This window comes from Lagenorhynchus albirostris, chromosome 15 (assembly GCF_949774975.1).
Source record: "Lagenorhynchus albirostris chromosome 15, mLagAlb1.1, whole genome shotgun sequence".
Taxonomy (NCBI): Eukaryota; Metazoa; Chordata; class Mammalia; order Artiodactyla; family Delphinidae; genus Lagenorhynchus; species Lagenorhynchus albirostris.
Genome location: NC_083109.1, coordinates 25,415,228 through 25,442,714, shown reverse-complemented (window position 1 = coordinate 25,442,714; position 27,487 = coordinate 25,415,228). Strand labels below are relative to the sequence as shown.

The 27,487-nt window shown below is 39.6% G+C and overlaps 2 protein-coding genes across 5 annotated transcripts in view; both read left to right on the top strand.

Annotated features, from left to right (window-relative positions):
• The window catches only part of CBFA2T2 (CBFA2/RUNX1 partner transcriptional co-repressor 2), a 168,481-nt gene that overhangs the window by 127,918 nt on the left and 13,076 nt on the right, over positions 1 to 27,487 (top strand). For 3 of the 4 annotated variants that reach the window (XM_060123351.1, XM_060123350.1, XM_060123353.1), the window contains exons 4-8: positions 17,339 to 17,428; positions 21,369 to 21,550; positions 22,452 to 22,705; positions 25,603 to 25,688; positions 26,608 to 26,803. In XM_060123351.1, coding sequence (XP_059979334.1) covers positions 17,339 to 17,428; positions 21,369 to 21,550; positions 22,452 to 22,705; positions 25,603 to 25,688; positions 26,608 to 26,803 — 808 coding nt within the window. The remainder of the gene's footprint in view (positions 1 to 17,338; positions 17,429 to 21,368; positions 21,551 to 22,451; positions 22,706 to 25,602; positions 25,689 to 26,607; positions 26,804 to 27,487) is intronic. The other variant, XM_060123352.1, reaches the window with a different exon arrangement.
• On the top strand, positions 13,851 to 14,372 carry LOC132505334 (beta-2-microglobulin-like). Its single transcript, XM_060123354.1, has one exon. It carries the CDS (start codon positions 13,865 to 13,867, stop codon positions 14,213 to 14,215), a length of 351 nt encoding a protein of 116 aa, XP_059979337.1. The 5' UTR covers positions 13,851 to 13,864; the 3' UTR covers positions 14,216 to 14,372.

Below are 27,487 nucleotides of genomic sequence, written 5' to 3'. Positions count from 1 at the left end.
GCTTTTAAGATTAATTAGATCCCATTTGTTTATTTATTTTTTTATTTCCTTACTCTAGGAGATGGATCCAAAAATATATTGCTGTGATTTATGTCAAAGAGTGTTCTGCCTATGTTTTCCTCTAGGAGTTTTACAGTATCCAGTCTTATATTTAGGTCTTTAATCCATTTTGGGTTTATTTTTCTATATGGTGTTAGAGAATGTTCTAATTTCATTCTTTTACATGTAGTTGTCCAGTTTTCCCAGCACCACTTATTGAAGAGACTGTTTTTTCTACGTTGTATATTCTTGCCTCCTTTGTTGTAGATTAATTGACCATAAGTGCATGGGTTTATTTCTGGCTTTCTGTCCTTTTCCATTGATCTGTGTGTCTGTTTTTGTGCCAGTACCATACTTTTTTGATTACTGTAGCTTTGTGGTATAGTCAAGTTAGGGAATGTGATTCCTCCAGCAGTGTTTTTTCTCAAGATTGTTTTGGCTATTTGGGATCTTTAGTGTTTCCACACAAATTAAAAATTTTTTTGTTCCAGTTCTGTGAAAAATGCTATTGGTGATTTGATAGGGATTGCATTGAATCTGTAGATTTCCTTGGGTAGTATGGTCATTTTAACAATATTCATTCTTCTAATCCAAAAACAAGGTATATCTTTGCATCAGTTTGTCATCTTCAGTTTCTGTCATCGGTGTCTTGTAGTTTTGGGGTACAGGTATTTTCCCTCCTTAGGTACATTTATTCCTAGGTATTTTATTCTTTTTGATGTAGTGTTAAATGGGATTGTTTGCTTAATTTCTCTTTCTGATATTTTGTTGTTAGTGTATAGAAATGCAACAGATTTCTGTATATTAATTTTGTATCCTGCAACTTTATTGAATTCATTGATGAGCTCTAGTATTTTTCTGGTAGCATCCTTAGGATTTTCTGTATGTAGCATCATGTCGTCTGCAAACAGTGACAGTTTTACTTTTACTTTTCCAGATTGGATTCCTTTTATTTTTTTTTTCTTCTCTGATTGCTGTGGCTGGGACTTCCAAAACTATGTTGAATAAAAATGGCAAGAGTGGAAATCCTTTTCTTGTTCCTGATCTTAGAGGAAATGCTTTCAGCTTTTCACCCTTGAGTATGCTGTTAGGTGTCGGTTTGTCATATGTGGCCTTTATTATGCTAAGTATGTTCTCTCTGTGCCCACTTTCTGAAGAGTTTTTATCATAAATGGGTGTTGAATTTTATCAGAAGCTTTTTCTGCATCTGTTGAGATGATCATATGGTTTTTATTCTTCAGTTTGTTAATGGGTGTATAACGTTGATTAATTTGTGGTGACCATGGTGTATAATCCTTTTAATGTATTGTTGGATTCTGTTTGCTGGTATTTTGTTGAGGATTTTTGCATCTGTGTTCATCAGTGGTATTGGCCTGTAATTTTCTTTTTTTTTGTAATATCTTTATCAGGGTGATTGTGACCTCATAGAACGAGTTTGGAAGTGTTCCTCCCTCTGCCATTTTTTGGAATAGTTTCAGAAGGATAGGTATTAATGCTTCTTTAAATGTTTGGTATAATTCACCTGTGAAGCCATCTGGTCTTGGACTTTTGTTTGTTGGGAGTTTTTAAGTTGCTTATTTAATTTCTTTTTTTTTAAATTTTATTTATTTTTGGTTGTGTTGGGTCTTTGTTGCTGCGTGCGGGCTTTCTCTAGTTGTGGCAAGTGGGGGCTACTCTTTGTTGCAGTGCACAGGCTTTTCATTGCGGTGGCTTCCCTTGTTGCGGAGCACAATCCCTAGAGCATGCGGGCTTCAGTAGTTGTGGCTCACAGGCTCTAGAGCACACACTCTGTGGTTGTGACTCACTGGCTTGGTTGCTCTGCGGCATGTGGGATCTTACCGGACCAGGGATCGAGCCCATGTTCCCTGCATTGGCAGGCAGATTTTCAACCACTGCGCCACCGGGGAAACCGCAGGTTGCATATTTAATTTCATTACTGGCAATTGGCTGGTTCATATTTTCTGTTTCTTCCTGGTTCAGTCTTGGCAGGTTGTACATTTCTAAGAATTTGTCCATTTCTTCTAGGTTGTCCATTTTATTGGTATATAGCTGCTCCTAGTAGTCTCTTAAGATCCTTTGTGTTTCAGTGGTGTCAGTTGTAACTTCTCCTTTTCTGATTTTATTGATTTGGGCCCTCTCCCTTTTTTTTCTTGATGAGGCTGGCTAAAGGTTTATCAATTTTGTTTATCTTTTCAGAGAACCAGTTTTTAGTTTCATTGATGTTTTCTGTTTTGTTTTTCTTTTAGTCTCTACTTCATTTATTTCTGCTGTGATCTTTATGATTTCTTTCCTTCTACTAACTTTGGGTTTTGTTTGTTCTTCTCTAGTTGCTTTAGGTGTAAGTTTAGGTTGTTCATTTGAGATTTTTCATGTTTCCTGAGGTAAGCTAGTATCACTATAAACTTCCCTCTTAGAACTGCTTTTGCTGCGTCCCATGGGTTTTGGATTGTTGTGTTTTCATTTTCATTTGTCTCTAGGTATTTTTTTATTTCCTCTTTGATTTCTTCAGTGATCCATTGGTTGTTCAGTAGCATGTTGTTTAGCCTCCATGTGTTTGTGTTTTAAAAGAGGCTTGATATGATTTCAGGTTTCTTAAATTTACCAAGTCTTGCTTTCTTGCCCATCATGTGATCTGTCCTAGAGAATGTTCCATTTACACGTGCAAAAAATTTGTATCCTGCTGCTTTCAGATGGAATGCCCTGTAAATATCAATTAAGTCCATCTGGTCTAATGTGTCATTTAAGACCTGTGTTTCCTTACTGAGTTTCTGTCTGGATGATCTGTCCATTGATGTAAGTGGGGTATTAAAGTTCCCCACTATTATTGTGTTACCATCAGTTTCTCCTTTTATGTCTGTTAACATTTGCCATATAATTGAGGTGCTCCTATGTTGTGTGCATACGTATTTACAATTAATTGTTCTGTCTTCTTCTTGGATTGATCCTTTGATCATTATGTTTGTTTGGTTGGTTTTTTTTGGCCACACTCCTTAGCTTGTGGGATCTTAGTTCCTTGACCAAGGATTGAACCCAGGCCCTCGGCAGTGAGAGCACGGAGTCCTAATTACTGGACCACTAGGGAATTTCCAGTCATAGCCTTTTTCTTTCTTTCTTTTTCTAAAAAATATTTATTTGTTTATTTTATTTATTTGGTTGCACTGGGTCTTAGTTGCAGCAGGCATGTTCCTTAGTTGCGGCTTGGTGGCTTCTTAGTTATGGCATGCAAACTCTTCATTGTGGCATGCATGTGGGATCTAGTTCCCTGACCAGGGATCGAACCCAGGCCTCCTGCATTGTGAGCGCGGAGTCTTCCACTGCAACACCAAGGAAGTCCCCACATTCTTTATTTTAAAGTCTCTTTTGTCTGATATGAGTATTGCTACTCCAACTTTCTTTTGATTTCCATTTGCATGGAATACCTCTTCCCATCTCCTCACTTTCAGTCTGTATTTGTCTCGAAATCTGAAGTGAGTCTCTTGTAGGCAGCATATATATGGGTCCTGTTTTTGTATCCATTCAGCAGTGTGTCTTGTGGTTGGAGCATTTAGTCCATTTATATTTAGAGTAATTATTGATATGCGTGTACCTATTGTCATTTTGTTAATTGTTTTGGATTTGTTTTTGTAGGTCTTTTTTTCACCTTCTTTTGTCCTCTTCTGTGATTTGATGACTATCTTTAGTGTTGTGTTTGCATTCCTGTTTCTTTTTTGTATGTATATTTATTATAGATTTTGTATAGCAGCCTGTATATATGTTTTTGTATAGCAGGTTTTTGTATAGCAGCCTATATATATATATATATATACATGCTTGTTTTAAGTTGCTGATCTCTTACTTTCAAATGGGTTTTAGATACCCTGCATTTGTACTCTGCTCCCCTCATGATTATTGTTTTTGATATTATATTTTACATCTAATTGTTCTGTGTGTTTCTTTTGTTTTTAAAAATTTATTTATTTTATTTATTTATTTTTGACTGCGTTGGGTCTTTGTTACTGCGCGTGGACTTTCTCTAGTTGTGGTGAGCAGGGCTTACTCTTAGTTACAGTGCGCGGTCTCCTCATTGTGGTGGCTTCTCTTGTTGCGGAGCACAGGCTCTAGGCGTGCGGCTTCATTAGTTGTGGCACACAGGCTCAGTAGTTGTTGCTTGCAGGCTCTAGAGCACAGGCTCAGTAGTTGTGGCGCGTGGGTTTAGTTGCTCTGCGGCATGTGGGATCTTCCGGACCAGGGCTTGAACCCATGTTCCGTGCATTGGCAGGCAGATTCTTAACTAATGTGCCACCAGGGAAGTCAGTTTTGTGTGTTTCTTTTTTTCTTTTTTTTTTTTTGGTACACGTGCCTCTCACTGTTGTGGCCTCTCCCGCTGCAGAGCACAGGCTCCGGACACACAGGCCCAGCGGCCATGGCTCACGGGCCCAGCCGCTCCGCGGCATGTGGGATCTTCCCAGACCGGGGCATGAACCTGTGACCCCTGCATCGGCAGGTGGACTCTCAACCACTGCGCCGCCAGGGAAGCCCCTTCTTTTGTCTTTTAACTACCTCCCCAGTAGCTTTGTATATGGATGATTCCCTACCTTTTTTGTATTTTTGCCTTTACCAGTAAGCTTTTCCATTTCATAATTTTCTTGTTTCTAATTGTGGCCTTTTCTTTTCTGCCTAGGGAAGTTCCCTTAGCATTTGTCATAAAGCTGGTTTAGGGTGCTGAATTCTTTTAGCTTTTGCTTGTCTGTTAAGCTTTTGATTTCTCCACCAAATCTGAATGAGAGCCTTGCTGGGTAGAGTATTCTTGGTTGTAGGTTTTTCTCTTTCATCACTTTAAGTTTATTGTGCCACTCCCTTCTGGTCTGCAGAGCTTCTGCTGAAAAAAATCAGCTGATAGCCTTATTAGGAGTTCCTTTGTGTGTTGTTGCTTTTCCCTTATTGCTTTTAATATTCTCTCTTTATCTTTAATTTTTGTCATTTCGATTACAGTATGTTTTGGTGTGTTTCTCTGCAGGTTAGTCTTGTATGGCAGGGGTCCCCAACCCCTGGGCCATGGACCAGTAGCAGTCCGTGGCCTGTTAGGAGCTGGACCGCACAGCAGGATGTGAGTGGCAGGAGAGTGAGCTAAGCTTCATCTGCCACTCCCCATTGCTCGCATTAATGCCTGAACCATCCCATCCCCCACCCCGCCCCCTGTGGAAAAATTGTCTTCCATGAAACCAGTCCATGGTGCCAGAAAGGTTGGAGACTGCTGCTGTATGGGACTCTGTACCTCCTGGACTTGGGTGACTATTTCCTTTCCCAGGTTAGGGAAGTTTTCAGCTATTATCTCTTCACACATTTTCTCAGGCCCTTTCTCTCTTTTTCTACTCCTTCTGGGTCCCCTATAATGCAAACATTAGTGCGCTTGATGTTGTTCCAGAGGTCTCTTACACTGTCTTCATTTCTTTTCATTCTTTTTTCTTTTTGACGGCAGTGATTTCCACTACTCTGTGTTTCAGCTCACTGATCCATAATTCTGCCTCGTTTAGTCTACTGTTGATTCCTTCTGGTGTGTTTTTCATTTCTGTCATTATATTCTTCTGTTTGGTTGCTCTTTATATTTTCTAATTCTTTGTTAAAAACTGCTAGTTTATTGCTCTCTGCATATATTTTCCTCCCAAGTCCTGTGATCATCTTTATGATGATTACTCAACTCTTTCTTGGGTAGATTGCCTATCTCCACATCACTGGTTCTTCTTCTGGGGTTTTATCTTGTTCCTTTGTCTGAAACATTCTTCTCTCACCTCATTTTTTTAATGTTTATTTATTTGTCTGCACCAGGTCTTAGTTGCAGCACATGGGATCTTCAGTGCCATGTGCAGGATCTTTTACTTGCAGCAAGCATGCAGGATCTTTTTTTTTAGTTGCAGCATGCAGGGTCTTTAGTTGTGGCATGCAAACTCTCAGTTGCAGCATGTGGGATCTAGTTCTGTGACCAGGGATCGAACCCTGGCCCCCTGCATCCAGAGTGCAGAGTCTTAGCCACTGGACCACCAGGGAAGTCCCCGCCTCATTTTGTCTAAATTGCTATTTGTATTTTTATGTATGTGATAGGTTAGTTATGTTTCTCAGCCTTAGAGGAGTGGTCCTCTGTAGGAGATGTCCTATGTGTCCCAGCAATGCACTCCCCTCTCATCACCCAAGGGCCACAGGCCAGCTGGTCCCAGGGTAGTGTCTCGCCTGCATTTGCAGAGTTGCAGCAAAAATCTGTATCCACCACAAGTGCTTGAAGTTATTGCCTTTTTGAAGAAAAACATACTTCTGGCAACAAATTGCATCACTTGTGGAATCTTGCTTAACTTCAATACCACAGCCAACGCCATGCTGCACCAAATCTGTATACTACATTTTTGAGATAAGTACAGTTATTTTGAAATGAGTTAATAATAAATATTGTTTAAATTCTCAGTTTTAATTTCGGATATAATGATTATCAATAGATGTAACCCATATTAATTAGAGGGATTATGAGACTAAAATGTTTCTGAACTGCTGCTTTAAAAGATGATTCAGTATTGTACAGAGGAAACCACGTTCATACAAGGCAAAATGCAATAAATGACTTTTTCCTCATTTGAGATTCTATCCCTGTTGTTTTGTATAACTGTAGGTGGTTCATTGTCATTGCTGTATAATGTTTCATTGTAGGAATATACCACAGTTTATACTTTTTGATGGACATTTGAGTTGTTTATATTTTGAGGCAGCATCAGGGGTCCCCCAGTACCACCCCCATGTCTTGAGATTTGCTAGAATTGTCCAGACTTGGCATATAGTTGTGCTCACAGCTAAGTTTTTTTTTGGGGGGGGGGGCTGCATCAGGTCTTAGTTGCAGCCCACAGGATCTTTGTTGAGGCATGCAGGATCTTTCGTTATAGCATGCAGGCTCTTCATTGTGGTGCACAGGCTTCTCTTTAGTTGTGGCATGCAGGTTTTCTCTTCTCTAGTTGTGGCGCGCAGCTTCCAGAGCACGTGAGCTCTGTAGTTTGTGGCACACGGGCTCTAGATGAGGCGCACGAGCTCAGTAGTTGTGGCACGCGGGCTTAGTTATCCTGCAGCATGTGGGATCTTAGTTCCCTGATGAGAGATCAAACCTGCGTCCCCTGTATTGCAAGGCAGATTCTTTACCACTGGACCACCAGGGAAGTCCCTAAGATTTAATACAGAGGCATAATAAAGGTACACAGCTGGGGCTTCCCTGGTGGCGCAGTGGTTGGGAGTCCGCCTGCCGATGCAGGGGACACGGGTTCGTGCCCCGATCCGGGAAGATCCCACATGCTGCGGAGCGGCTGGGCCCGTGAGCCATGGCCACTGAGCCTGCGCGTCCAGAGCCTGTGCTCCGCAGTGGGAGAGGCCACAACAGTGAGAGGCCCGCGTACCGCAGGGGAAAAAAAAAAAAAGATACACAACTGGATCAAAAAGGTGAGAAACACAGTTGGGATCCAGAGGAATCCATATATAGGCTTCCTTTTTCTCCTCTATGAACAGTCACACAGAGTTCACTCTTCCCCCAGCAGTGAAAATACAGCAACTTACGTGTGATGTTTCTGCCCAAGGAACCCCATTAAACCCTCAATGCCCAAGGTTTTTCCTGGGGTCTGGGCACATAGGCACTCTTGGCATAGCACCTATGAAACTCCAGACTCATAGAAGGAAAAGTGGTGTTTAACAATCAGAGTTTGTTAAAACAGTACCCACATCCATTAGGGAAACTTTTTGTTTGTTTGGGGTGGGAGTGGGGTCCCTTTATTGGTCAAATTTTAGAGTATTATGGAAAAGTATTTCTGGCTCTAGACTAATAAAATTGGCCTTAAATGTCAAAATGAGTTTGAGCATAATTGGAAGCAAAGTAGCCATCAGAATGTTAATGCCAATTCCAGCAGCAAATTAAGTAGAGTCTGCTTAATTTCAAGAGTAGAAGAAAAAAATGACAGCTCATTTGCATGCGTGCATGCGCGCACACACACACACAGAGAAAGTGAATTTTTTTCTAACTATGAAGGAATATGTAGATATAGCCAATCATCTCTTTTAAATGGCTATGCTTGGGTTAATGTTTCTTTTTTTTTTCCAAATTTTTGAAATTGTGTCATCATGAGGAGGTGGTAAAATACATATAGCACGAAATTTACCATCGTAACCATTTTTAAATGTACAATTCAGTGGTATTAAGTATATTCATTGTTGTGCAACTATCACCACCGTCTACCTTCAGAACACTTTTCATCTTTCAAAACTGTAACTCTGTGCCATTAAACAATAATTCCCCATTTCCTTCTTTCCCCAGCTTCTGTCAGCCACCATTCTACTTGACTACTCCAGTTACCTCCTATTAGTGAAATCACATAGTATTTGTCTTTTTGTAGCTGGCTCATTTCACTTAGTGTAATGTTGTCAAGGTTTATCCGTGTTGTAGCATGTGTTACAGTTTTTTACCTTGCAAGCAGGCTTTCCTAAGGTTAGCAGTTGTAGACCAGCTATATTAACTCTTTTCTGTACAGGGGCCATTACAAATAATGAACATTTTTATTTATGGTACATGTGTGTAAGCACTGCACTGAACAATGGAATGGTGATTTCATAGGGTATACATGTATATAAATTTAGTATATAAGGTCAAATGGTTTTCCCAAGTTTTATACCAATTTATAATCTCACATACTGAGATTTTCATTCAGATCAGCGTCTTAGTCCTTTTAGGCTCTTAGAATAGAATACCATAGACTAGGTAGTTTATAAACAACCAATATTCATCTCTCATAGTTTTGAAGGTTGCTAAGTCCAAGATCAAGGTGTCAGCAGATTCGGTGTCTCATGAGAGCCCACTTCCTGGTTCATAGATGGCCATCTTCTCACTGTTTCCTCACAGGGCAGAATGGGCAAGAGAGCTCCCTGGTGTCTTTTTTATAAGGGCACTAATGCCATTCACTAGGGCTCTGTCCTCATGACCTAGCCACCTCCAAAAGGCCTCACTTCCAAATATCAACACATTGGAAATGAGATTTCAAGATAGGAATTTTGAGGGCTTAGAAAAACATATAGTCTATAGCAATTGATATTGAAACTATAAATATATTTGGAGACAATACAAGGTGAGAAATGTTTGTTAAATTTGATATCCATTCATTGTTAAAAAACAAACAGCAAACCAATTATAGCAGGAACTTCCTTAATCTGATGACAGTTGTATGTATAAAACACACTTTAGCAAGCCTGTGCTAAGTGATGAAATTTCAAAAGCTTTCCCTCTGATATTAGGAACCAGATAGGATCTCTTTTCTCTTCACTGTAATCCTGAACATCATAGCCTAGCAAATAAGATATAAGGATTGGGGCTTCCCTGGTGGCGCAGTGGTTGAGAGTCTGCCTGCTGCTGCAGGGGACACGAGTCCGTGCCCCGGTCCAGGAAGAACCCACATGCCGCGGAGCGGCTAGGCCCGTGAGCCATGGCCGCTGGGCCTGCGTGTCCGGAGCCTGTGCTCCGCAACGGGAGAGGCCACAACAGTGAGAGGCCCGCGTACTGCAAAAAAAAAAAAAAAAAAGATATAAGGATTGGAGGGACTTCCCTGGTGGTCCAGTGGATAAGACTCCATGCTTCCAATGCAGGGGGCCCAGGTTCAATCCCTCGTCAGGGAGCTAGATTCTGCGTGCATGCAGCAACTAAGAATTCACATTCTGCAACTAAGAGTCCACATGCTGCAACTAAGAACTTGCATGCCCAACTAAGAAGCCTGCGTGCTGCAACGAAGATCCCACGTGCCCCAGCTAAGACCCAGCACAGCCAAAATAAATAAATAATACATAAATAAATAAAATATTTTTTAAAATATATAAGGATTGGAGAAACATAAATAAAACTGCCATGGGCTTCCCTGGTGGCGCAGTGGTTGAGGGTCCGCCTGCTGATGCAGGGGACGCGGGTTCGTGCCCCGGTCCGGGAAGATCCCACATGCTGTGGAGTGGCTGGGCCCGTGAGCCATGGCCGCTGGGCCTGTGTGTCCGGAGCCTGTGCTCCGCAACGAGAGAGACCACAAAGGTGAGAGGCCCGCATACCGCAAAAAAAACTGCCATTATTCATAGATACAATGATTGCCTTATTTGTATTGCATTTGAGCTTACCGATCCGTTATTTTTCCTTTTCTTTCCTTTCCTTTCTTTTTCTTTTTTCTTTCCTTTCCTTTTTCCTTTTTCTTTTTTTCTACCATCATGTTGAAAACATTGTCTAATTTGGAGGAGAATTAACACCTTTAGATTATTATATTTCTGTATCCGTGAAAGCCTTATTTGGTCTTTTTTGTTTTATAGATTTATTTTTATTTATTTATTTTGGCTGCTTTGGGTCTTCGTTGCTGTGCACGGGCTTTCTCTAGTTGTGGCTAGTGGGGGCTACTCTTCGTTTTGGTGCAAGGGCTTCTCATTGTGATGGCTTCTCTTGTTTGGAGCACTGGCAATAGGTGCTCAGGCTTCAGTATTTGTGGCATATGGGCTTTAGTAGTTGTGGCTCGCGGGCTCTAGAGTGCAGGCTCAGTAGTCATGGTGCATGGGCTTAGTTGCTCCGCAGCATGTGGGATCTTCCTGGACCAGGGCTTGAACCTGTGTCCCCTGTGTTGGCAGGCGGATTCTTAACCACTGTGCCACCAGGGAAGCCCTTATTTGGTCTTGTATTTATGAAAGGAATCATTAAAATTTTGGTAGGCATATGTAAATGGAACAGTAATTCCATGTGGAGGAGACTTCGTTAGCAAAGTCAGAAAAGGCCACACAGGTAGCAAGAGTTTAGTTCACCTGTGTGCATTTGGTATTTCTGGTGTGTAAGAGAAGAGGTACGGTGCTGGTGGTCTGTAACTGTACCAGGAAGCAAGCGTGGCAGTTTCCACTGAAAGGTAAAGGTAAATGTTTTGTACTCTGGCTACTTATTTGGAGAATACACATTCTGGAAGGTAGTTTTATACCTTAAACTAGACAGTTCCTTTGACCTACCAGTATCTCTCCTTGACATTCATCTTAAGATAAAATAATAAACAATGTGCACTAACATTATTTATAATGTCAAAAAAAATTGAACCACCTAAATGTTCTATAAAAGCCTGAGTAAATGACAGTACCTCAGTTTAATGGAATATGATGTAGTCATATCAAGTCTGGTTCAGAGGTATAACAGAAAGGTATACTTCTTCCTATTCCTCCTGACAAATACAACAAAAAAACAATGGACGTTATGTATAAAACAAAAGTAAGAAGACTCTGAAAGATGGAGAGAAGAAGGCAGATTGGCTAGTGACCTTGAGACTCAAGTACACAGCAGTGAGTTCCCTTGGCTTTGTGCTGTCATCATATATCCTGGACTGTGGTCTGGAGAAGCCAGTATTATGGAAATACTAATGAGCACAGACCAAAAGCAAACAAACCAAAACCCACAAAAAAAAACCCACCTCCTTCTAGCCAAAGGACTAGGAAAGGAGCAACCAAACAAGATACAAAACTTTTGGACAAAAATCACTCTGTGGCAGTCAAACACCTCAGGAAAAAACCCACAATAATATACACCCTTCCCCCTCCCCTACAAGGCCTACTGGGGAGCCTGAGCTCCCACCCCTGCCCAGCAGTAGGGAACCCCTCTTTCCTTCTACAAATCAACAGAGGGTGAGTGGGGAGCCTGGGATTATACCCCACCTGAGAGCATCAAAGATTCTTCTCTTCCCAATGGCACACTATCAAAGGATGCCTCGAAAATAGAAGACGTAGATAAGATCTGGAGTCTTACAACATAGAACCCAAAACATCCAGGATACAGCAGAAAATCGCTTGTCATGCCAAGAACTGACCATCTCAAGTGGAATGAGGAAAGGTAACCAACAAACATCAGTTAAGATGACCCAGATGTTTGAAATATGTGACGAGTTTTGAAGCAGCCATCATAAAAATGCTTCAGTGAGCAGTTACCAACACAAATGAAGAAATACAAAGCCTCAGCAAGGAAATAGAAGATATAAAGAAGAACTAAATGGAAAGTTGAGAACTGACAATTATAATAATGAAATTAAAAACTCAGTGATGGGGACTTCCCTGGTGGCACAATGGATAAGAATCTGCCTGCGAATGCAGGGGACACGGGCTCGAGCCCTGGTCCTGGAAGATCCCACATGCCACGGAGCAACGAAGCCTGTGAGCCACACCTACTGAGCCTGTGCTCTAGAGCCGGTGTGCCACAACCACTGAGCCCGCATGCCACAACTGCTGAGCCTGCGTGCCTGAAGCCTATGCTCTGCAACAAGAGAAGCCACCGCAAGGAGAAGCCCGCAGGCCACAACAAAGAGTGACCCCCACTCACAATGACTAGAGAAAGCCCGCGCAGCAACAAAGACCCAATGCAGCCAAATAAATAAATAAAAAATTTTAAAAACCCAGAAAAACAACTCAGTGATGGACTCAACAATAGACTGTAGAGAACAGAGGAAAGAATCAGTGAACTTGAAGCTGGAACAATAGAAAACTACCCAGTCTATTTATTGGGAAGTCCACTACCCAATCTAAACAACATACAGAAAATAAGTAAAAAAACATGAACAGAACCTCAGGGATTTAAAAGAGTATAACAAAAGATCTGAGTCACAGTAGGAGGAGAGAAAGAATGTGGGGCTGAAATAATGCCTGAGAAGTTCCCAAATTTAACAAAAGATCCAAGCCTACAGATTCAAAAAGGCTGAGCAGACCTCAAAGAAGACATCCCATCCCAGGAATTCCCTTGTTGTCTAGTGGTTAGGACTCCGAGTTCTCACTGCTGAGGGCCGAGGTTCAATTCCTGGTCAGGGAACTGGAATCCCACAAGCCCTGTGGTGTGGCCAAAAAAAAAACAACAACAAAAAGACATCCCATCCCATCCCCCCAAAATCTTGAAAGCAACAGAGAAAGCATCAGTAACCATGGATGCCAGAAGGAAGTGGCATATTTGTCAAGTGCTGGGAGAAAAGATTGTCAACCCAGAATCTTGTATCTATCAAAACATATCCTTCTTGAATGAAGGGTAGAAGGATCAAAATATTTTCACATGAAGTAAAGCTAAGAGAATTTTTCTTCAGCAGTCCTACACTAAAATAATGGCTAGGGAATTCCCTGGCGGTCCAGTGCCACGCTGTCACTGCCAAGGGCCCGGGTTCAATCCCCGGTTGGGAAACTAAGATCCCACAAGCCACAGGCTGTGGCCAGAAAAAAAAAAAAAAAGCTAAAAGAGCTTCTTGAAACAGAAAGGAACGATAAAAGAAGGAATCTTAAAATATCAGGATAGGTGAAGGAAAAATGGAAAGAGTAAAAATATAGGTAAATACAATAGACTTTACTTCTCTTGGGTTGTCTAAATTATGTTTGATGGTTGAAGCAAAAATATAGGTAAATACAATGGACTTTACTTCTCTTGGGTTGTCTAAATTATGTTTGATGGTTGAAGCAAAAATTATAACCTTGTCTGTTATGGTTGTCAGTATATATAAAGGAAATATTTAAGACAATTATTATTATAAACCGGGGAGGATAAAGGTAGATAGGGTTTCTATACTTCTTGGTCTTGATTTCAGTGGTGATAACGTTAATGTACACATGCCATAAAATGGCATAGAACTATACACACGTATTACCATGGTAGTTTCCTAGTTTTGATATTGCACTATAATTACATAAAATATAAACATTGGGGGAACCTTGGTGCAGGATACAGAGGAACCTATCTGCTGTTTTTTGCAACTTCCTGTGATTATCATTATTTCAAAATCTTAAAAGAGCCGCCACCTGGGCTGCTCCTGTAGCGATGGCTCCCTTTGTGACCTTGGTCCTGCTCGGGCTGCTCTCGCTGTCTGGCCTGAACACTGTCCATCGTCCTCCGAAGGTTCAGGTTTACTCACGACACCCCGCAGAGAATGGAAAACCAAATTACCTGAACTGCTATGTGTCTGGGTTCCATCCACCCCAGATTGATTTGCTGAAGAATGGGGAGAAGATGGAAATGGAGCAATCAGACCTGTCTTTCAGCAAGGACTGGTCTTTCTACCTTCTGGTCCACACTGCGTTCACTCCCAACGGAGTGGATCAGTATAGCTGCCACATGAAACACGTTACTCTCAGAGAGCCCAAGATAGTTAAGTGGGATCGAGACCACTAACCAGCATCATGGAGGTTTGAAGATGCCTCATTTGGATTGGACTAATTCCAAATTCTGTTGTCTTGTTTTTTATTTTTTAATTTTCTTTTTTTTAAATTTATTTTGTTGAAGTGTAGTTGATTTATAATGTTGTGTTAACTTCTGCTGTGTAGCAAAGTGATTCAGTTATTCTTGTCTTGCTTTTTAATGCTTATGTTTTTATGCTTTATGCATATAAATCAGAAGTTGTATTGATGTTACCGCAAATATCATCTTCTTTATAATTCTACCTAGGGCGCTACGTCTCCACGTTTGACCTGTCTTGGCAGGTAGCTGTAGTGGGGGTTCTGGCAACCTAGAGGTGGGGAAGACAGAATTTCAGGTTTAACATCAGCATCTCGGTCAAATCTGAATTCTTCAGTCTCTTCTGCATACGAAACTGGATAATAAGATAGTATGCATGTTTAGAGTAAACTTCCAATTTGTAATTTTTCTTAGAATTTTGGAAAATTTTTGAAAGATAATTTTCAGAATTATGGAAATTTATTACAGTGGATAAAACATTTTGCCATATAAAATTCATATTTACCTCTTACATCTGTTAGAGAGAGACTTGGTTGTGCCTATTTTGTTTGTTTCACTAATTAAAACAATGGTAAAACATGGTGTTCAGCTTCTCAAAGGAACAACAGCTGACTTCTCAATGTCAGTGGGATCCAGAACATAGCAGAAAGTAATCATGAATGTAGTAAAACAACTGCCTACCTAGAATTCCATACACAACAAAAATATCTTTTAAAAAATTACAGCAAAGTAAACATCATTAGATAAAAAGTCAGATTTCAGTTCCTTTTAGATCCTTACTAAAGGAGATTCTAAATGATGCACTTCAGGCAGAGAGAAGGCCTAAAATGTGAGAAGAAAGGAAGAGCAAAGGAAATGTATCAGTTCTGTGTAAAAAGAAATCAACCTAAATAAGCACATAAACTGAATATTTAATATCTAACTAGTAGAGGGCACAGGAGCTTATGGAGTGCTAGTGATGTTTTATTTCTTGACATGGATGGTGGTTACAAGAGATTTTGCTTTGTAATTTTTTGTTAAATGTACATATATTCTGCACATTTTAAAGGAATGTTATATTTCACATTAAAAATCATAAAATTAAAAAAAATCTTAAAAGATAAAAAAAATTTTAGTCTGGTGGCTTATCTATACCCATTGTCTTGTAAGATCTCTATAAGTGTTGCCCTTAGGATCCAGTGGACTAGATTCCCCTCATACTTTGCATTCTTACATTCTGTCTTCCTCAGAAGCATCTTTCTCAAGGCTGCACTTTCACTTCTTCAGTTGGCCCTTCTGTAAAGCCTTCCTTGTCCCCCTAAGTCTGCATGCCAGTAGTGTCCTGCACACATGTACTGTGATCATACTGTAATGAATGCCTTACTTTTCAGTTTTCCCACTAGACTATGAGGAAACAACTGTGCTCTTATTTATTAAGTAACTGAATGAGAGGGAAGGATAACAGAACAATGGCCTATCTTCCCTCTCGGATAGAGGATTGCCTGGCATCTATAGTATATATAGCCTTGAGTCCGTTTCTCTAACTTAAGTTAATCTTTTCCCTCCTTTGTCCATCCATAAGAAAACTTAGTCATTTCCTTCAGTCTTTCCATAGATTTAATCTGCTTGTGTTTACTGTTTGAGGCCTGATTGCATTATTTGTAGTAGGGAGTGAATAGCATTCTCTTACACTTAATTTTTATTCCCGATTGCCGGTAGAGTTGGTTGCATTGTATACCTGTCATTTACTTAAAACAAGCACTCAGCTAAGGTTTAAAAGAACATTTTTGGCATGAAATGTGGTAAACTGTACAAACATTTTCATTTAACATGGTTCAATTTGATACACTCTTCTTTCCCAAAGGGAAATATTTTAGTTTTTTCTCAATATTGTATGATACATTTGGAAAATCCAACATAATTTCACATCCAGAAATAACTACTGTTGTAATTGTCCTTCCAGATACTTAAAATACTATATAAATGTATGTGTGTTATTTTCAAAAATAGATTGTTGGAATATACTGCCATGTTTCCTGGTTTTTCACTTAGTATATTATAGACACCTTTCTTCAATGCATACAAATCTGCCTCCTACCTTAAGCATTCTGATGTATGATGGTATTACAATTTTTAATGCAGTTTTGTGTTGAGGACCTATATGTTTTCCATTTCTTCTTGTTAAGAAACAATATTTTGCTGATGAATAATTTGTGTGGTACATGTTACATCTTTGAACACTTGATGATTTTATAAAAATCCTAGAAGTCATCATTGTCCTTTCAGGCAAGCAAGAATTCAGATTGATGTTTTATTTTGTTTTGTTTTGAACTTACTATTTTGCTGTGTTTTAGGGAATTGAAGTAAAAATAAAAATATTTTGTGAACTTTGAAGAAAATATTTGTATTGGTACATTCCTCTTAGCAAAAGAGCTGAGAATCTTAGTTTAAAGAAAGACCTGAAAAAATACAGGGGAAGTGCTAATAACTTTCATGGGAATACTAAAATCTAACCAGTGGAAGTCTGCGCATTTGGAGGTGCTCTGATTTGCAAACAGACCACTGGAAGGTAGAAGGCATCTTTTTTTGTTGTTAACTTCCGATTTAGAAGATTTAGGGAACTGATGGTTAGGAGGTAGGCAGAACCAATGAAGAAATGAACTTCTGAAGATGTGAGGCTCTGAGTCATTAAGTTGATATCCTGGACTGATTTGGGAACTGTTCAGCTGGAAACACTGTAAGCTTGGTTACCTGTACCTGAGGTGACTTGTGATGAACCCCTCAATACAAGGAACCTGAGTGCCTCTCTTCACGAGAGGAAGGCAATGCCCTATTCTGCCCAGGCTGCTGAGCATAGAAGGGAATTTGTTAGATTTGGGGTAGTAGAGAAGAAAATCAAGGAGGCTGAATTTCTTTCATAAAGGAAACAGAATTTGGTTAACCTTTGAGAGGGATTTGAGTTCATAATAGTGCTCTTGGAGTTATTCTTTTCCTTATTATTTCAAAGGGTTCAGCACTATCAGATTTATGTTAGATCACTGTCCAGTTTTAGAAGTTGAACAGTGCTATTTATCTTTTCAGAACTCAACAGTAACAATTGAAGAATTCCATTGCAAGCTCCAAGAGGCTACAAACTTTCCTCTTCGTCCTTTTGTTATTCCATTCCTCAAGGTAATTTTTATGAGATAACTACTGGAATGTAATTTATCTTCAACATTTCCTCAAGATCTGTTACTGATCCCTGTTCTATGATCTACATCAGGGCAGCTTGCCACATTTTATATCTGTATTATATTTGGGGCTGCTACAGAAGTGTGAGTGGTTTGCGAATAAGCTTTATGCTTGATGAGATGAGAGTTGCAAAAGCCTTGAGTCGTGGTCTGTATGCAGACACTGTTGGTGACACACAGAAGGAGCAGGTGGGGAGGCAGGGAACAGGAGTAGAGTGGGATGGAGGTACGCATGGCATGGAGGTTGGGCTCTTAGCAAAGGAAGTAACTGGACACAGTCTTTTGGTTGTGGCGGGGTGGGGGGAGAGTGTGTGTTACAGGAGGAGGCTCTCAAAACAGAGGCCTTTGTAAGTTAGGACTAACCCTTAGGACAGGAGCATGTGGGAAGGCAGTGTTTACTTCTCTCCTCCCCCCAGTTCATCTAGTTCTAATTACATCCTCTGGAATTAATGTCCCCTGGAACATAACTTTTGGGGACACTGTTTAAAATTATTATGCGTACCTGATAGGTGAGCCAGTGTTAAATTTATATATAATATGCTCCTTTAAAAAAAAAACTTTTTATTTTGAAATAATTTCATGCTCACAAAAAAGTTTCAAGATGGTACAATAGAATTCAGATTCTCCAAATGTTGATATTTTATCACATCTGCATTATTATTCTCTTTTCTTTCCATTTATTTTTTCCTCAGAAATGTTTCAGGGTAAGCTGCAGACATGATACATCTAAATACTGATACTTTAGTATAATTATCAAATCAAGAAATTAACATTGATATTTATAACACTATTATCTATAGACCTTATTCATATTTCACCAGATGTCCCACAAATGTCCTTTTTAACAAAATGTCTTTTTTTTTGGTCCTGTATCTAATTCAGGATCACATGTTGGATTACGTTGTCATATCTCTTCAGTCCATTTTAATCTGGAACAGCTTCTCAGTCTTTTATGATTTGGACAGTTTTGAAGAGTACAGAATAGTTATTTTATATCATATGTTTCAATTTGGATTTTTCTGATACTTCTTCATGATGAGAATGAGGTTATACATTTTAGGCAGAAATAGCAGGTAGGTGGTATTACTGCATGCTATCAGGAGACATAGATGTTAATTTATCTCATAAATTGGTGATGTGGACTTTGATCAGTTGGTAAAGGTGGTGTCCACCATGCTTTCCCACTGTAAAATTACTATTTTTCCCATTAAACAATTTTTAAAAACATGTAACATTATGACTCATACAGATTTTAAAAAGTGAACCTGTGTCATAGATTTTATTTAATTCATTATTAATGAGGGAATCTGTAAGGTGTTATAACCTGTTCAGGGGAGAAGCCAAAGAACAGACATTACAGGTCAGGATTATTGATAAGAATATGCAAACAAAAGTAAAATTGGCTTCTTCCGCAGTGGGCAAGGGAAGTCTCTAGAACCTCTATGCATGTAATTTTATGCATGTTCATAGACAACAAGTTTTTTGCTTTGCAACTGGTTATGTGTAACTTGCAGTCCTATAAAATAGGTCAAAGGCAATGAATGACTAGAGTCAGATAACAGTGTATTCTAGACCAGGCATAGTCTGGAAACTTGGGACCGGTATCCAGCCCACCACATTGTTTTGCAAAGCCCTGGAGATGAACATTTGTAATCGATTTGGTAATATGGAGCACTAACTTTGAACCCCAAATAAGCTAAAAATGTTATCCTCAATCCCTCCCTATCAAATGAATTCTGTTCTTTTTATTAGTAGTAGACTATACAAAAAAAACTGAGCTCAACTTTTTTGTATTTTGACTTTTTTAAAAAATTTATTAATTAATTTATTTTTGGCTGCGTTGGGTCTTTGTTGCCACTCGTGGGCTTTCTCTGGTTTCAGCGAGCGGGGGCTACTCTTCGTTGTGGTGCGGGGGCTTCTCATTGCTGTGGCTTCTCTTGTTGCGGGGCACGGGCTCTAGGTGCGCGGGCTTCAGTAGTTGTGGCATGCGGGCTCAGTAGTTGTAGTTTGCGGGCTCAGTAGTTGTAGTTTGTGGGCTCTAGAGCACAGGCTCAGTAGTTGTGGCACACGGACTTAGTTATTCCGCGGCATGTGGGATCTTCCCAGCCCAGGGCTTGAACCCGTGTCCCCTGTGTTGGCAGGCGGATTCTTAACCACTGTGCCACCAGGGAAGTCCCTGTATTTTGACTTTTGTCAGTACAGTATTTGTAGAAATTTGTTTTCTCTCTTTTATATGAGTACTCACATAATATCTTCAGTTTTGTCTTGACAAAATAAATATGCCCCTTTTACCTTCTTTTACTTTACCTTTATTTCCTAAGAAAATGTAATGCATCAAAAAGGTGGGTCATCTTAGCTGAAGTACTGATTCTGGTTTTTTAAAACTTTTAAAATTAGAGCGTTATAGACACGCAGGAAAACGCATAGGTCTCAGTGCACAGCCTGTGTTGGGCTCTGTTCTGATGGCATTGACACCTTGGCCTCTCAGAGCAGTCTGTGGTGCCTTTTTCAGCCTTGAAACAGCTGTGTGTTCTATCTTGGTCTCTTTTCTGTGTATCAGAGCCAGTAGATAATTATTTCCCCCAAGACTCCAGAATCAGAGAGATTTGGGAAATTTGTGTTAATAGGAAATGATTAGCATATTTAAAAATTCATCAGAGGGCACATGTCACAAATGTAAAGATCTGACATGATTTTTTTTTCAATTAAGTTTTTACAGTTGCTACAAGATTGAGGTTATAGAACAGACTTAAAAGTGTTTTATATCATCAAATTCTCTATTCTTAACTTTTGTTATTTTGGAAAACAGCATGAGGTAGGTTGTTCTGGCAGCCTTTTGGCTAGCATTTGGGTTTTTGTCAATTTATTTCTGCTTTAAAACAGTCACTAATTATGGTGCCTGCTAAATTAACTGTTGGTAAAGGGATAACTACTTGCATGTATTAAACTCTCCTTTTACTTTTTCATCTCTTTCCCTTGGGATAAAGACTTACTATGGGTTCAGTCTGAGTTGTTTTTAAATTTGGGGGGAAATATAATAATTTTTTTAATAAAATAAATATGGGGAAAGTATATTTTAAATATGAAGGACTTAACAGTTAAGTTTAAAGATGCACAGGGTTTTTTGTATGATTTGTCCTGTTAGAGGTTTAAGTTTGAGGAGAAAGAAAAATAATCAGTACATAAATAATTATCCTTTTACAAAATAAGGAAACATGCTCAATGGAGCACCACAATAAGAAATATTAGATTCTGCCCATGGGTTACCTGTGTATACTCAGATCCTAGACTAGTCTAAGGTTTGTTGCCTTCATTTCCATCACTCCTGTTACTTTTTTCAAAACCCCATGTTCCAACTAAGCCAGAATAGTCACTGTTTCCGGAATTCCGTGGCAGCTGTAATAGAGAACAGGAAGGCAAGGTTGAGTAGTGCTATCAGAAATGGCTTAGATTCACAAGAGAGAAACCTGGACTTAAAATGATAAAGGAAAGACTGAATTCCTCCTACTCCCATGTAGGCATTACTAATTCGCTAACTAATTGAAGTCTTCAAAAATGTTTAAGTTTTTAAATAATTATGTTCAACAAAGCTTTATTGAGCTTTGACTCTGTACTAGGCCTCAAAGGTAATAAAGCACAGTTTCTTCCTTAAGGGGATTTACATCTTGTGGGGACAAGAGACAAGTTAACAGTAATTCAAGTTCAGTGTAATGGATGTCACTTTATTCAGAGGGGGGCATATGAAAATTAGAATGACAAAGAGTGAAGGGCTTTTGTTTTGTGTCATCTTGTTTGTGAAAGCCTTTTGAGGTGCTGAGCCCTGTGTATAGGGCCCAACACTGGGAGAAACTGCCTTCCAGCCCCTGCCTCTTCTTTTCAAGGCGAACCTGCCTCTGCTGCAGCGAGAACTGCTGCACTGTGCTCGGGCCGCCAAGCAGACACCATCCCAGTACCTGGCTCAGCATGAACACCTTCTGCTCAACACAAGTATTGCATCCCCTGCTGACTCTTCTGAGCTGCTCATGGAGGTGCATGGAAATGGAAAGAGGCCCAGTCCAGAGAGGTGAGCAGAGAAGAGCTTTGTCGTCCTTGCTTTTCTGGAACCACTCTGAGCTTTCCCTTTACTTGTGAAAGAGAAAGAACTTGCTTACCTTGGTGATATGTAGGGACGGACTCTTAGTTTTGCTTTGTCCCAGCATCAGGCAGCAATATGCTTCTCAACTCTTTAGGTGACTCTGTATACCCCCGCTGATAAATTCTACTTTTGAGCATTCTGTGGGTCCACTGCTCCAGAACCATGAGAAATATAATCTGTTCAAGACATTTTTTTCTGATACGTGAAGTCTTGTAAAAGTATAACAGTTAGTGAATCAGCTTTACTTTGAAGATTGAAATTATATCAATATAATTTATCCTCGAAATTTATGTATGAGTATACTGCTATTTTCTATGGTTTGTGAAGGAAGCAACATTTTAATAACAGTGGAAAATTTGTTACAATTGAAGCAAATGACTAAAAACCCTACCAATTCACAAGCATATTAATTATGTGAGCCTATTTTCTCCCGTGTAGAGAATTGTTTCTTTCCAATACTGACTTCCACAGTAGCAAATTTGACCTTGAAACATTTCTAAATATAGTTGAACCCATAATCCTCCATAGTCCTATCACATAAGAAAATGCTGTCATCTTACTTTCTCCTTTGCTTCATGAGGTTGAGATGTTTCTGCTTGGTTATGGATAGATTTGACCTCTCTTTTCATGCTGGGATAAATCAGTAATTTCCATTATCTGCCTGCCCCCTGAAGACATTTCAGTTCATGCCTCATCTCAAACCTTTTCTTATCATCTTCCTGTTTGTGAAAGTGCATAGCACAATACATAGCACAAAGTGGGTGCTCGGGCAATGTTTGCATGAACACTTGTGGACAGGCTCAGACATGTACTTCCCATTCTTCTACAGGCGGGAAGAGAGCAGTTTTGAAAGAGAGACAGTTCCTCCTGAGCCTCCTGCCAAGAGAGTGTGTACCATTAGCCCTGCTCCCCGGCACAGTCCTGCCCTTACTGTGCCCCTCATGAATCCTGGGGGCCAGTTCCATCCTACTCCTCCACCTCTTCAGCACTATACCTTAGAAGATATTGCAACTTCCCACCTATATCGTGAACCCAACAAGATGCTAGAACATCGAGAAGTTCGTGATAGACACCACAATCTTAGTAAGTGGCATAAGCAGCATGGTAATGATTTAAATTCAGATTGAATCCATGGGTTTCTTTCCTACTCAGTGATAAAGCAAAATACTATCATCATTGCTTTTTTCCACTGATAAGCTAAAACAGTATTATACATAAAAAAGAATGTTAGAGTTATAGTATTCTCATTTGAAATTGATCTCAACTCATACCTTGTTGCTATTATCATTATATGATAGAAGTAGGCTAAACATATTTTTGGAAATAAACAATGAAGCATTTAAGAATAAAGGGATATTACTTATTCTGATACGGTTCAGAAGAAAAATAGAGAATGACAAAGCGAAAGAGGTAAAAATATTCACGTTTAGGAAACCTGGGTGAAGGTTGTGTGAGAATTCTTTATTCTTGCAACATTTCTCTAAGTCTGAGTTTATTTCAGAATAAAATGTTTTTGAAATTAAGTAAGAAAGATGTAAAACATGTGGTCTTAAGAGGTGAAAGTGCAGAGACATTTAGGTTAGAGGTAAGGCATACCTAAATTTAAATCTTGGCTCTGCATTCTAACTAGCTGTGTGATCTTATGCAAGTTGCTTAGGCTCTCTGTGCCTCAGATTACACATATCTAAAATGGAGAAGGACTTCCCTGGTGGCACAGTGGTTGAGAATCCACCTGCCAATGCAGGGGACACGGGTTCGATCCCTGGGCTGGGAAGATCCCACATGCCGCAGAGCAACTAAGCCATGTGCCACAACTACTGAGCCTGCGCTTTAGGGCCCGCGAGCCACAACTACTGAGCCTGCATGCCACAGCTATTGAGCCCATGCACCACAAGTACTGAAGCCTGTGCACCTAGAGCCCATGCTCCACAACAAGAGAAGCCACTGCGATGAGAAGTGTGTGCGCCACAACAAAGAGTAGTCTCTGCTCACCACAACTAGAGAAAGCCAGCACACAGAAATGAAGACCCAATGCAGCCAAAAAAAACCCAAAAAATTTATAAAAAAAATAAAATGGAGAGAACACCACCTCCTGTGCTGGGTAATTGTCACATTTGGCCTGCCTGGCATATGCATCCTCAGCAACCATTAAATTTAAGGAAAAACAAAAAGGTCCCTAGCAGACCTCACCCGAGATCAGTTTTGAACAAAGCTCCTTGTCAAAAAACTCAAATAAGTTTACTGTAGAAGGTTCTTTGTAGTTTAACTGCTGAGATATGTCCGAGCAGAGAACCAAAGGGCTGCTAGTTTCCAGTATTGGCCCTGCATTTCCATTTGTGGGTTGCCCTGTGGAGTTGAAAGTTGCAAAACATTTGCCTGTCCCCTCTTCTGACTTAGACTCACTAGCATCTTTCAGAGGCTCGGGCCACAGTAGGGCCCTGGCTTCATGCAGTAGTAGCTGAATGGTGTGGGCCACGACAGCAGTGGTGTTCTCAGCTGCCAACATTTACTGAGTCTTAAGTACTTAGATTGTGGTATATGTACATTATCTCTTTTAATCCTCACACATAGGATTACATGGAGTTTATGCCTTTTTATACATGATGACAGAACTATGGCCAGAATCACATAGCTAGAAAGTGGCAGAGACAAGATTCTGACCCCAGTTCTCTGATGCTGAGAGCTTGGGTACATTCCCAGTATGCTATGATGGCTCCCTTAGCAGCTGTTCTGTATGGTTCTTATGTTAAAAATTCACCTTCCTATTGATTTCTTCTATATTCATACACATTTTTTGCCAGTTGAATTCGTTACCTTCTAAGAGAGAAGTATGCTAAAAACTAGCTAGAACTGCATTTTGGTCAGATTTTCCTTGTATTTCTAACAATTTTAGAAAAAGGTTTTTTCATCTTGAAGTGTTCTACTTGAAAGACTTTTAATCCTCTACCTTGAAGGTTTATTTTACAGTCAATCATTTGTTTTCCAGGCTGGTTATAGATTCCTTAATTCTCCCCAGTCCTCTTTTGAAAATGTATGTCCTAGTACAGTAGTTCTTACCAAATCATTTCCCACCCCCAACTTTTAAACAAATAAACTGTAACACTCCCCCAATTTACTCTCCTAAAATGAAATTTTTGGATACTATAGCCTACCTTAGTCCCATAATTTTAGGATCAATATTCTAAAGTATAATACATAAGAAAGTATTTTACAATGTATTAGTGCTCAGGCATGACTACACAGGAAGATATGATGAAATAAGCAGATGGTTGCACAAATACAGAATCACTATGAATACAACAGCTATAAATTCAGACTGATAACAGGTGTGTTACATTGACAGTTCAGATACTATGAGCAGTGTTGCCATGTGTGACAAGATTTTCAAAGTAGTGGATAATTCAGTATATCCTTGATTCACACAGTCATTGCATTCATGCAAATTTCAGTAATGTATATCAAAAAACATGCAAAAAATTATACTTTGGTTAATACTAAGTTGTTTCCAAGTGCTTGTACAGCACCAGCTCTGTTTGTGGTGGTTACGCACTTGCATTGTGCCACAACCTTGCCAACATTTAGTATGATTGACAATTTAATATTTTCCAATATATAGATGTGGAACCACGTTAGTGAAGATTTTATTTACCCTGTGTGACTACGTATACGTTTGAATGTCTTTTTATATGTTTATGGATCATCTGTACTTTTTTGTCAGGGGCATACCTATTTATTTATTTCTCTTACCTGTTTTTCTTTTGGGCTATTCATCTTTCGTAATTGGTTTGTAGGAGTTTTTTAATACATTATGAGTAGTGATTTCTTGTTGGTTTTATGTCATTTTGTGGTTTTAGATCATTGTGAGTCATTGGCCTTAATAGTGTGCTCATAGTTGGTATGAATGTATGTGTATTTACTTGGTAGAATTCTGTTTACTGTATTCTTCCCTCTATCTTCAAATTTAATCTAATTTCTAATAGGTCTAAATGGAGGCTATCAAGATGAGTTGGTAGACCACCGTTTGACAGAAAGGGAATGGGCGGATGAATGGAAACATCTTGATCATGTAAGAATCTTACAGTGTATAGTTTTCCTAACTACTTGTTACTTTTAATTCTTAATGTTACTGAGAGTAAGAGTGTATATGCTTGAAGTGAACTAAGCAGAGCTACAGTGTCTTTGCAATAAAAGCTGATTTATCTACTACTGCCCCAGCTAGAGAGCTAAGAGTAACTCCCACTTGAGGTCATAACCAAGTGAAGCCATGTAGTATAATGGTTAGAAACATAGGCTTATGAGTTTTAGGTCCCAGCTTTGCCACTTCTACCTCTGTGATGGGCAGGTTCTTTCACCATTTTTAGCCTTAAATTTTATATCTTAAAAAAAAAATAATGCTATATTATTTGAATTCATGGGGGGTTGTAATGATATGCAAGGTGCTTATCACAGGGCCTGCTATCATAAATGGAGTGTTAAATAAATGGAGCTTCTCCAAATACAAATGAGAATTAGTATACTGGCACAGAATGTAAACTCTGCCCCATTGGAAAGGAGAGTTTTCCCTCTCACTAAAAAAGGAAGAGAAGATGTAATACCTGCTTGAAATATACATAGAGTAGCTTTTCCTTCCTGAGTGATGTTGTCTCTGAATGTAATTCTCTGATTGCATTCTTATATAAATCTTCTGCTTTAGGCAGAGATATAATGTGTTTTCACCACACTCTTTAAAGAACCATATCGTGATGAAACTGGCTGCTTCAACCATGAAGAATCCAAAAAGTATTATTTTGAAATCTTAAAAATTGTATGTATATATTTAAAGAGAAATAATAAGAAAGGTTTTCAAATATAAACTTGATATTGCTAAATCTGTAAGCTTCTTAAACCTTTATTCTTTATATTTTGTTTACCTGTCCTTGATTTTCAATGTTGATTGTATGAATGTCCTCATCCCATGACTCTGCCTGACTTCTTGCCTGGCTCAGGCCCTGAACTGCATTATGGAAATGGTAGAGAAAACAAGGCGCTCCATGGCAGTCCTGAGGCGCTGTCAGGAATCAGATCGTGAAGAACTCAACTACTGGAAAAGACGATACAATGAAAACACAGAGATGAGGAAAACAGGGAGTGAGTTGGTCTCCAGGCAGCACAGTCCTGGGAGCGCAGATTCTCTCAGCAATGGTAAGGGGAGAATCACTTCAGTTGACAAGGGAGGCTTTTTTTTTTTTTTTTGCGGTACGCAGGCCTCTCACGTTGCGGAGCGCTCCGGACGCGCAGGCTCAGAGGCCCTGGCTCACGGGCCCAGCTGCTCCGCAGCATGTGGGATCTTCCCGGACTGGGGCACGAACCTGTGTCCCCTGCATCGGCAGGCAGACTGAACCACTGCGCCACCAGGGAAGCCCAAGGGAGGCTTTTTATATATCTTTTTTGTTGTTGTTATTTTTTATTTTTGAGACTTTTAATATTTTACTTTAAAAGGAAGATGGTACTATATTGTGGAATTAGAAAGACCTTGGTAATTATAAAAAATATGTCAAGGACTCAGTATTTGGCATGTTCAAGAAATACTGTCTTCCCCACATAGAATGAGAATGTTTGTCATTTTATTCCGTTTTCAACTCTGTACTGTATATAAGTGCTGAGTGATTATCAAAGAATGTTTGGATGTTAAATTCAGCCTGGCTGAATGTGCTTGGGGCTCTCATGTACATCACATTCATTCCTCACAGTAGCCCTAAAAAGCTTCACCTCAGCTTCCATCCCCTTTTCCCCATTCCCTATCTAGAAAATTACCATTTATTAACCTCTGCCTGGACAAAAAAATGAAAAGTTTTACTGTACCAAGCTGGATTGTGCCTTCCTGCC

Coding starts and splice junctions, on each gene's coding strand:
- LOC132505334 (XM_060123354.1), top strand. CDS start 13,865: ATGGCTCCCTTTGTGACCTTGGTCCTGCTCGGGCTGCTCTCGCTGTCT.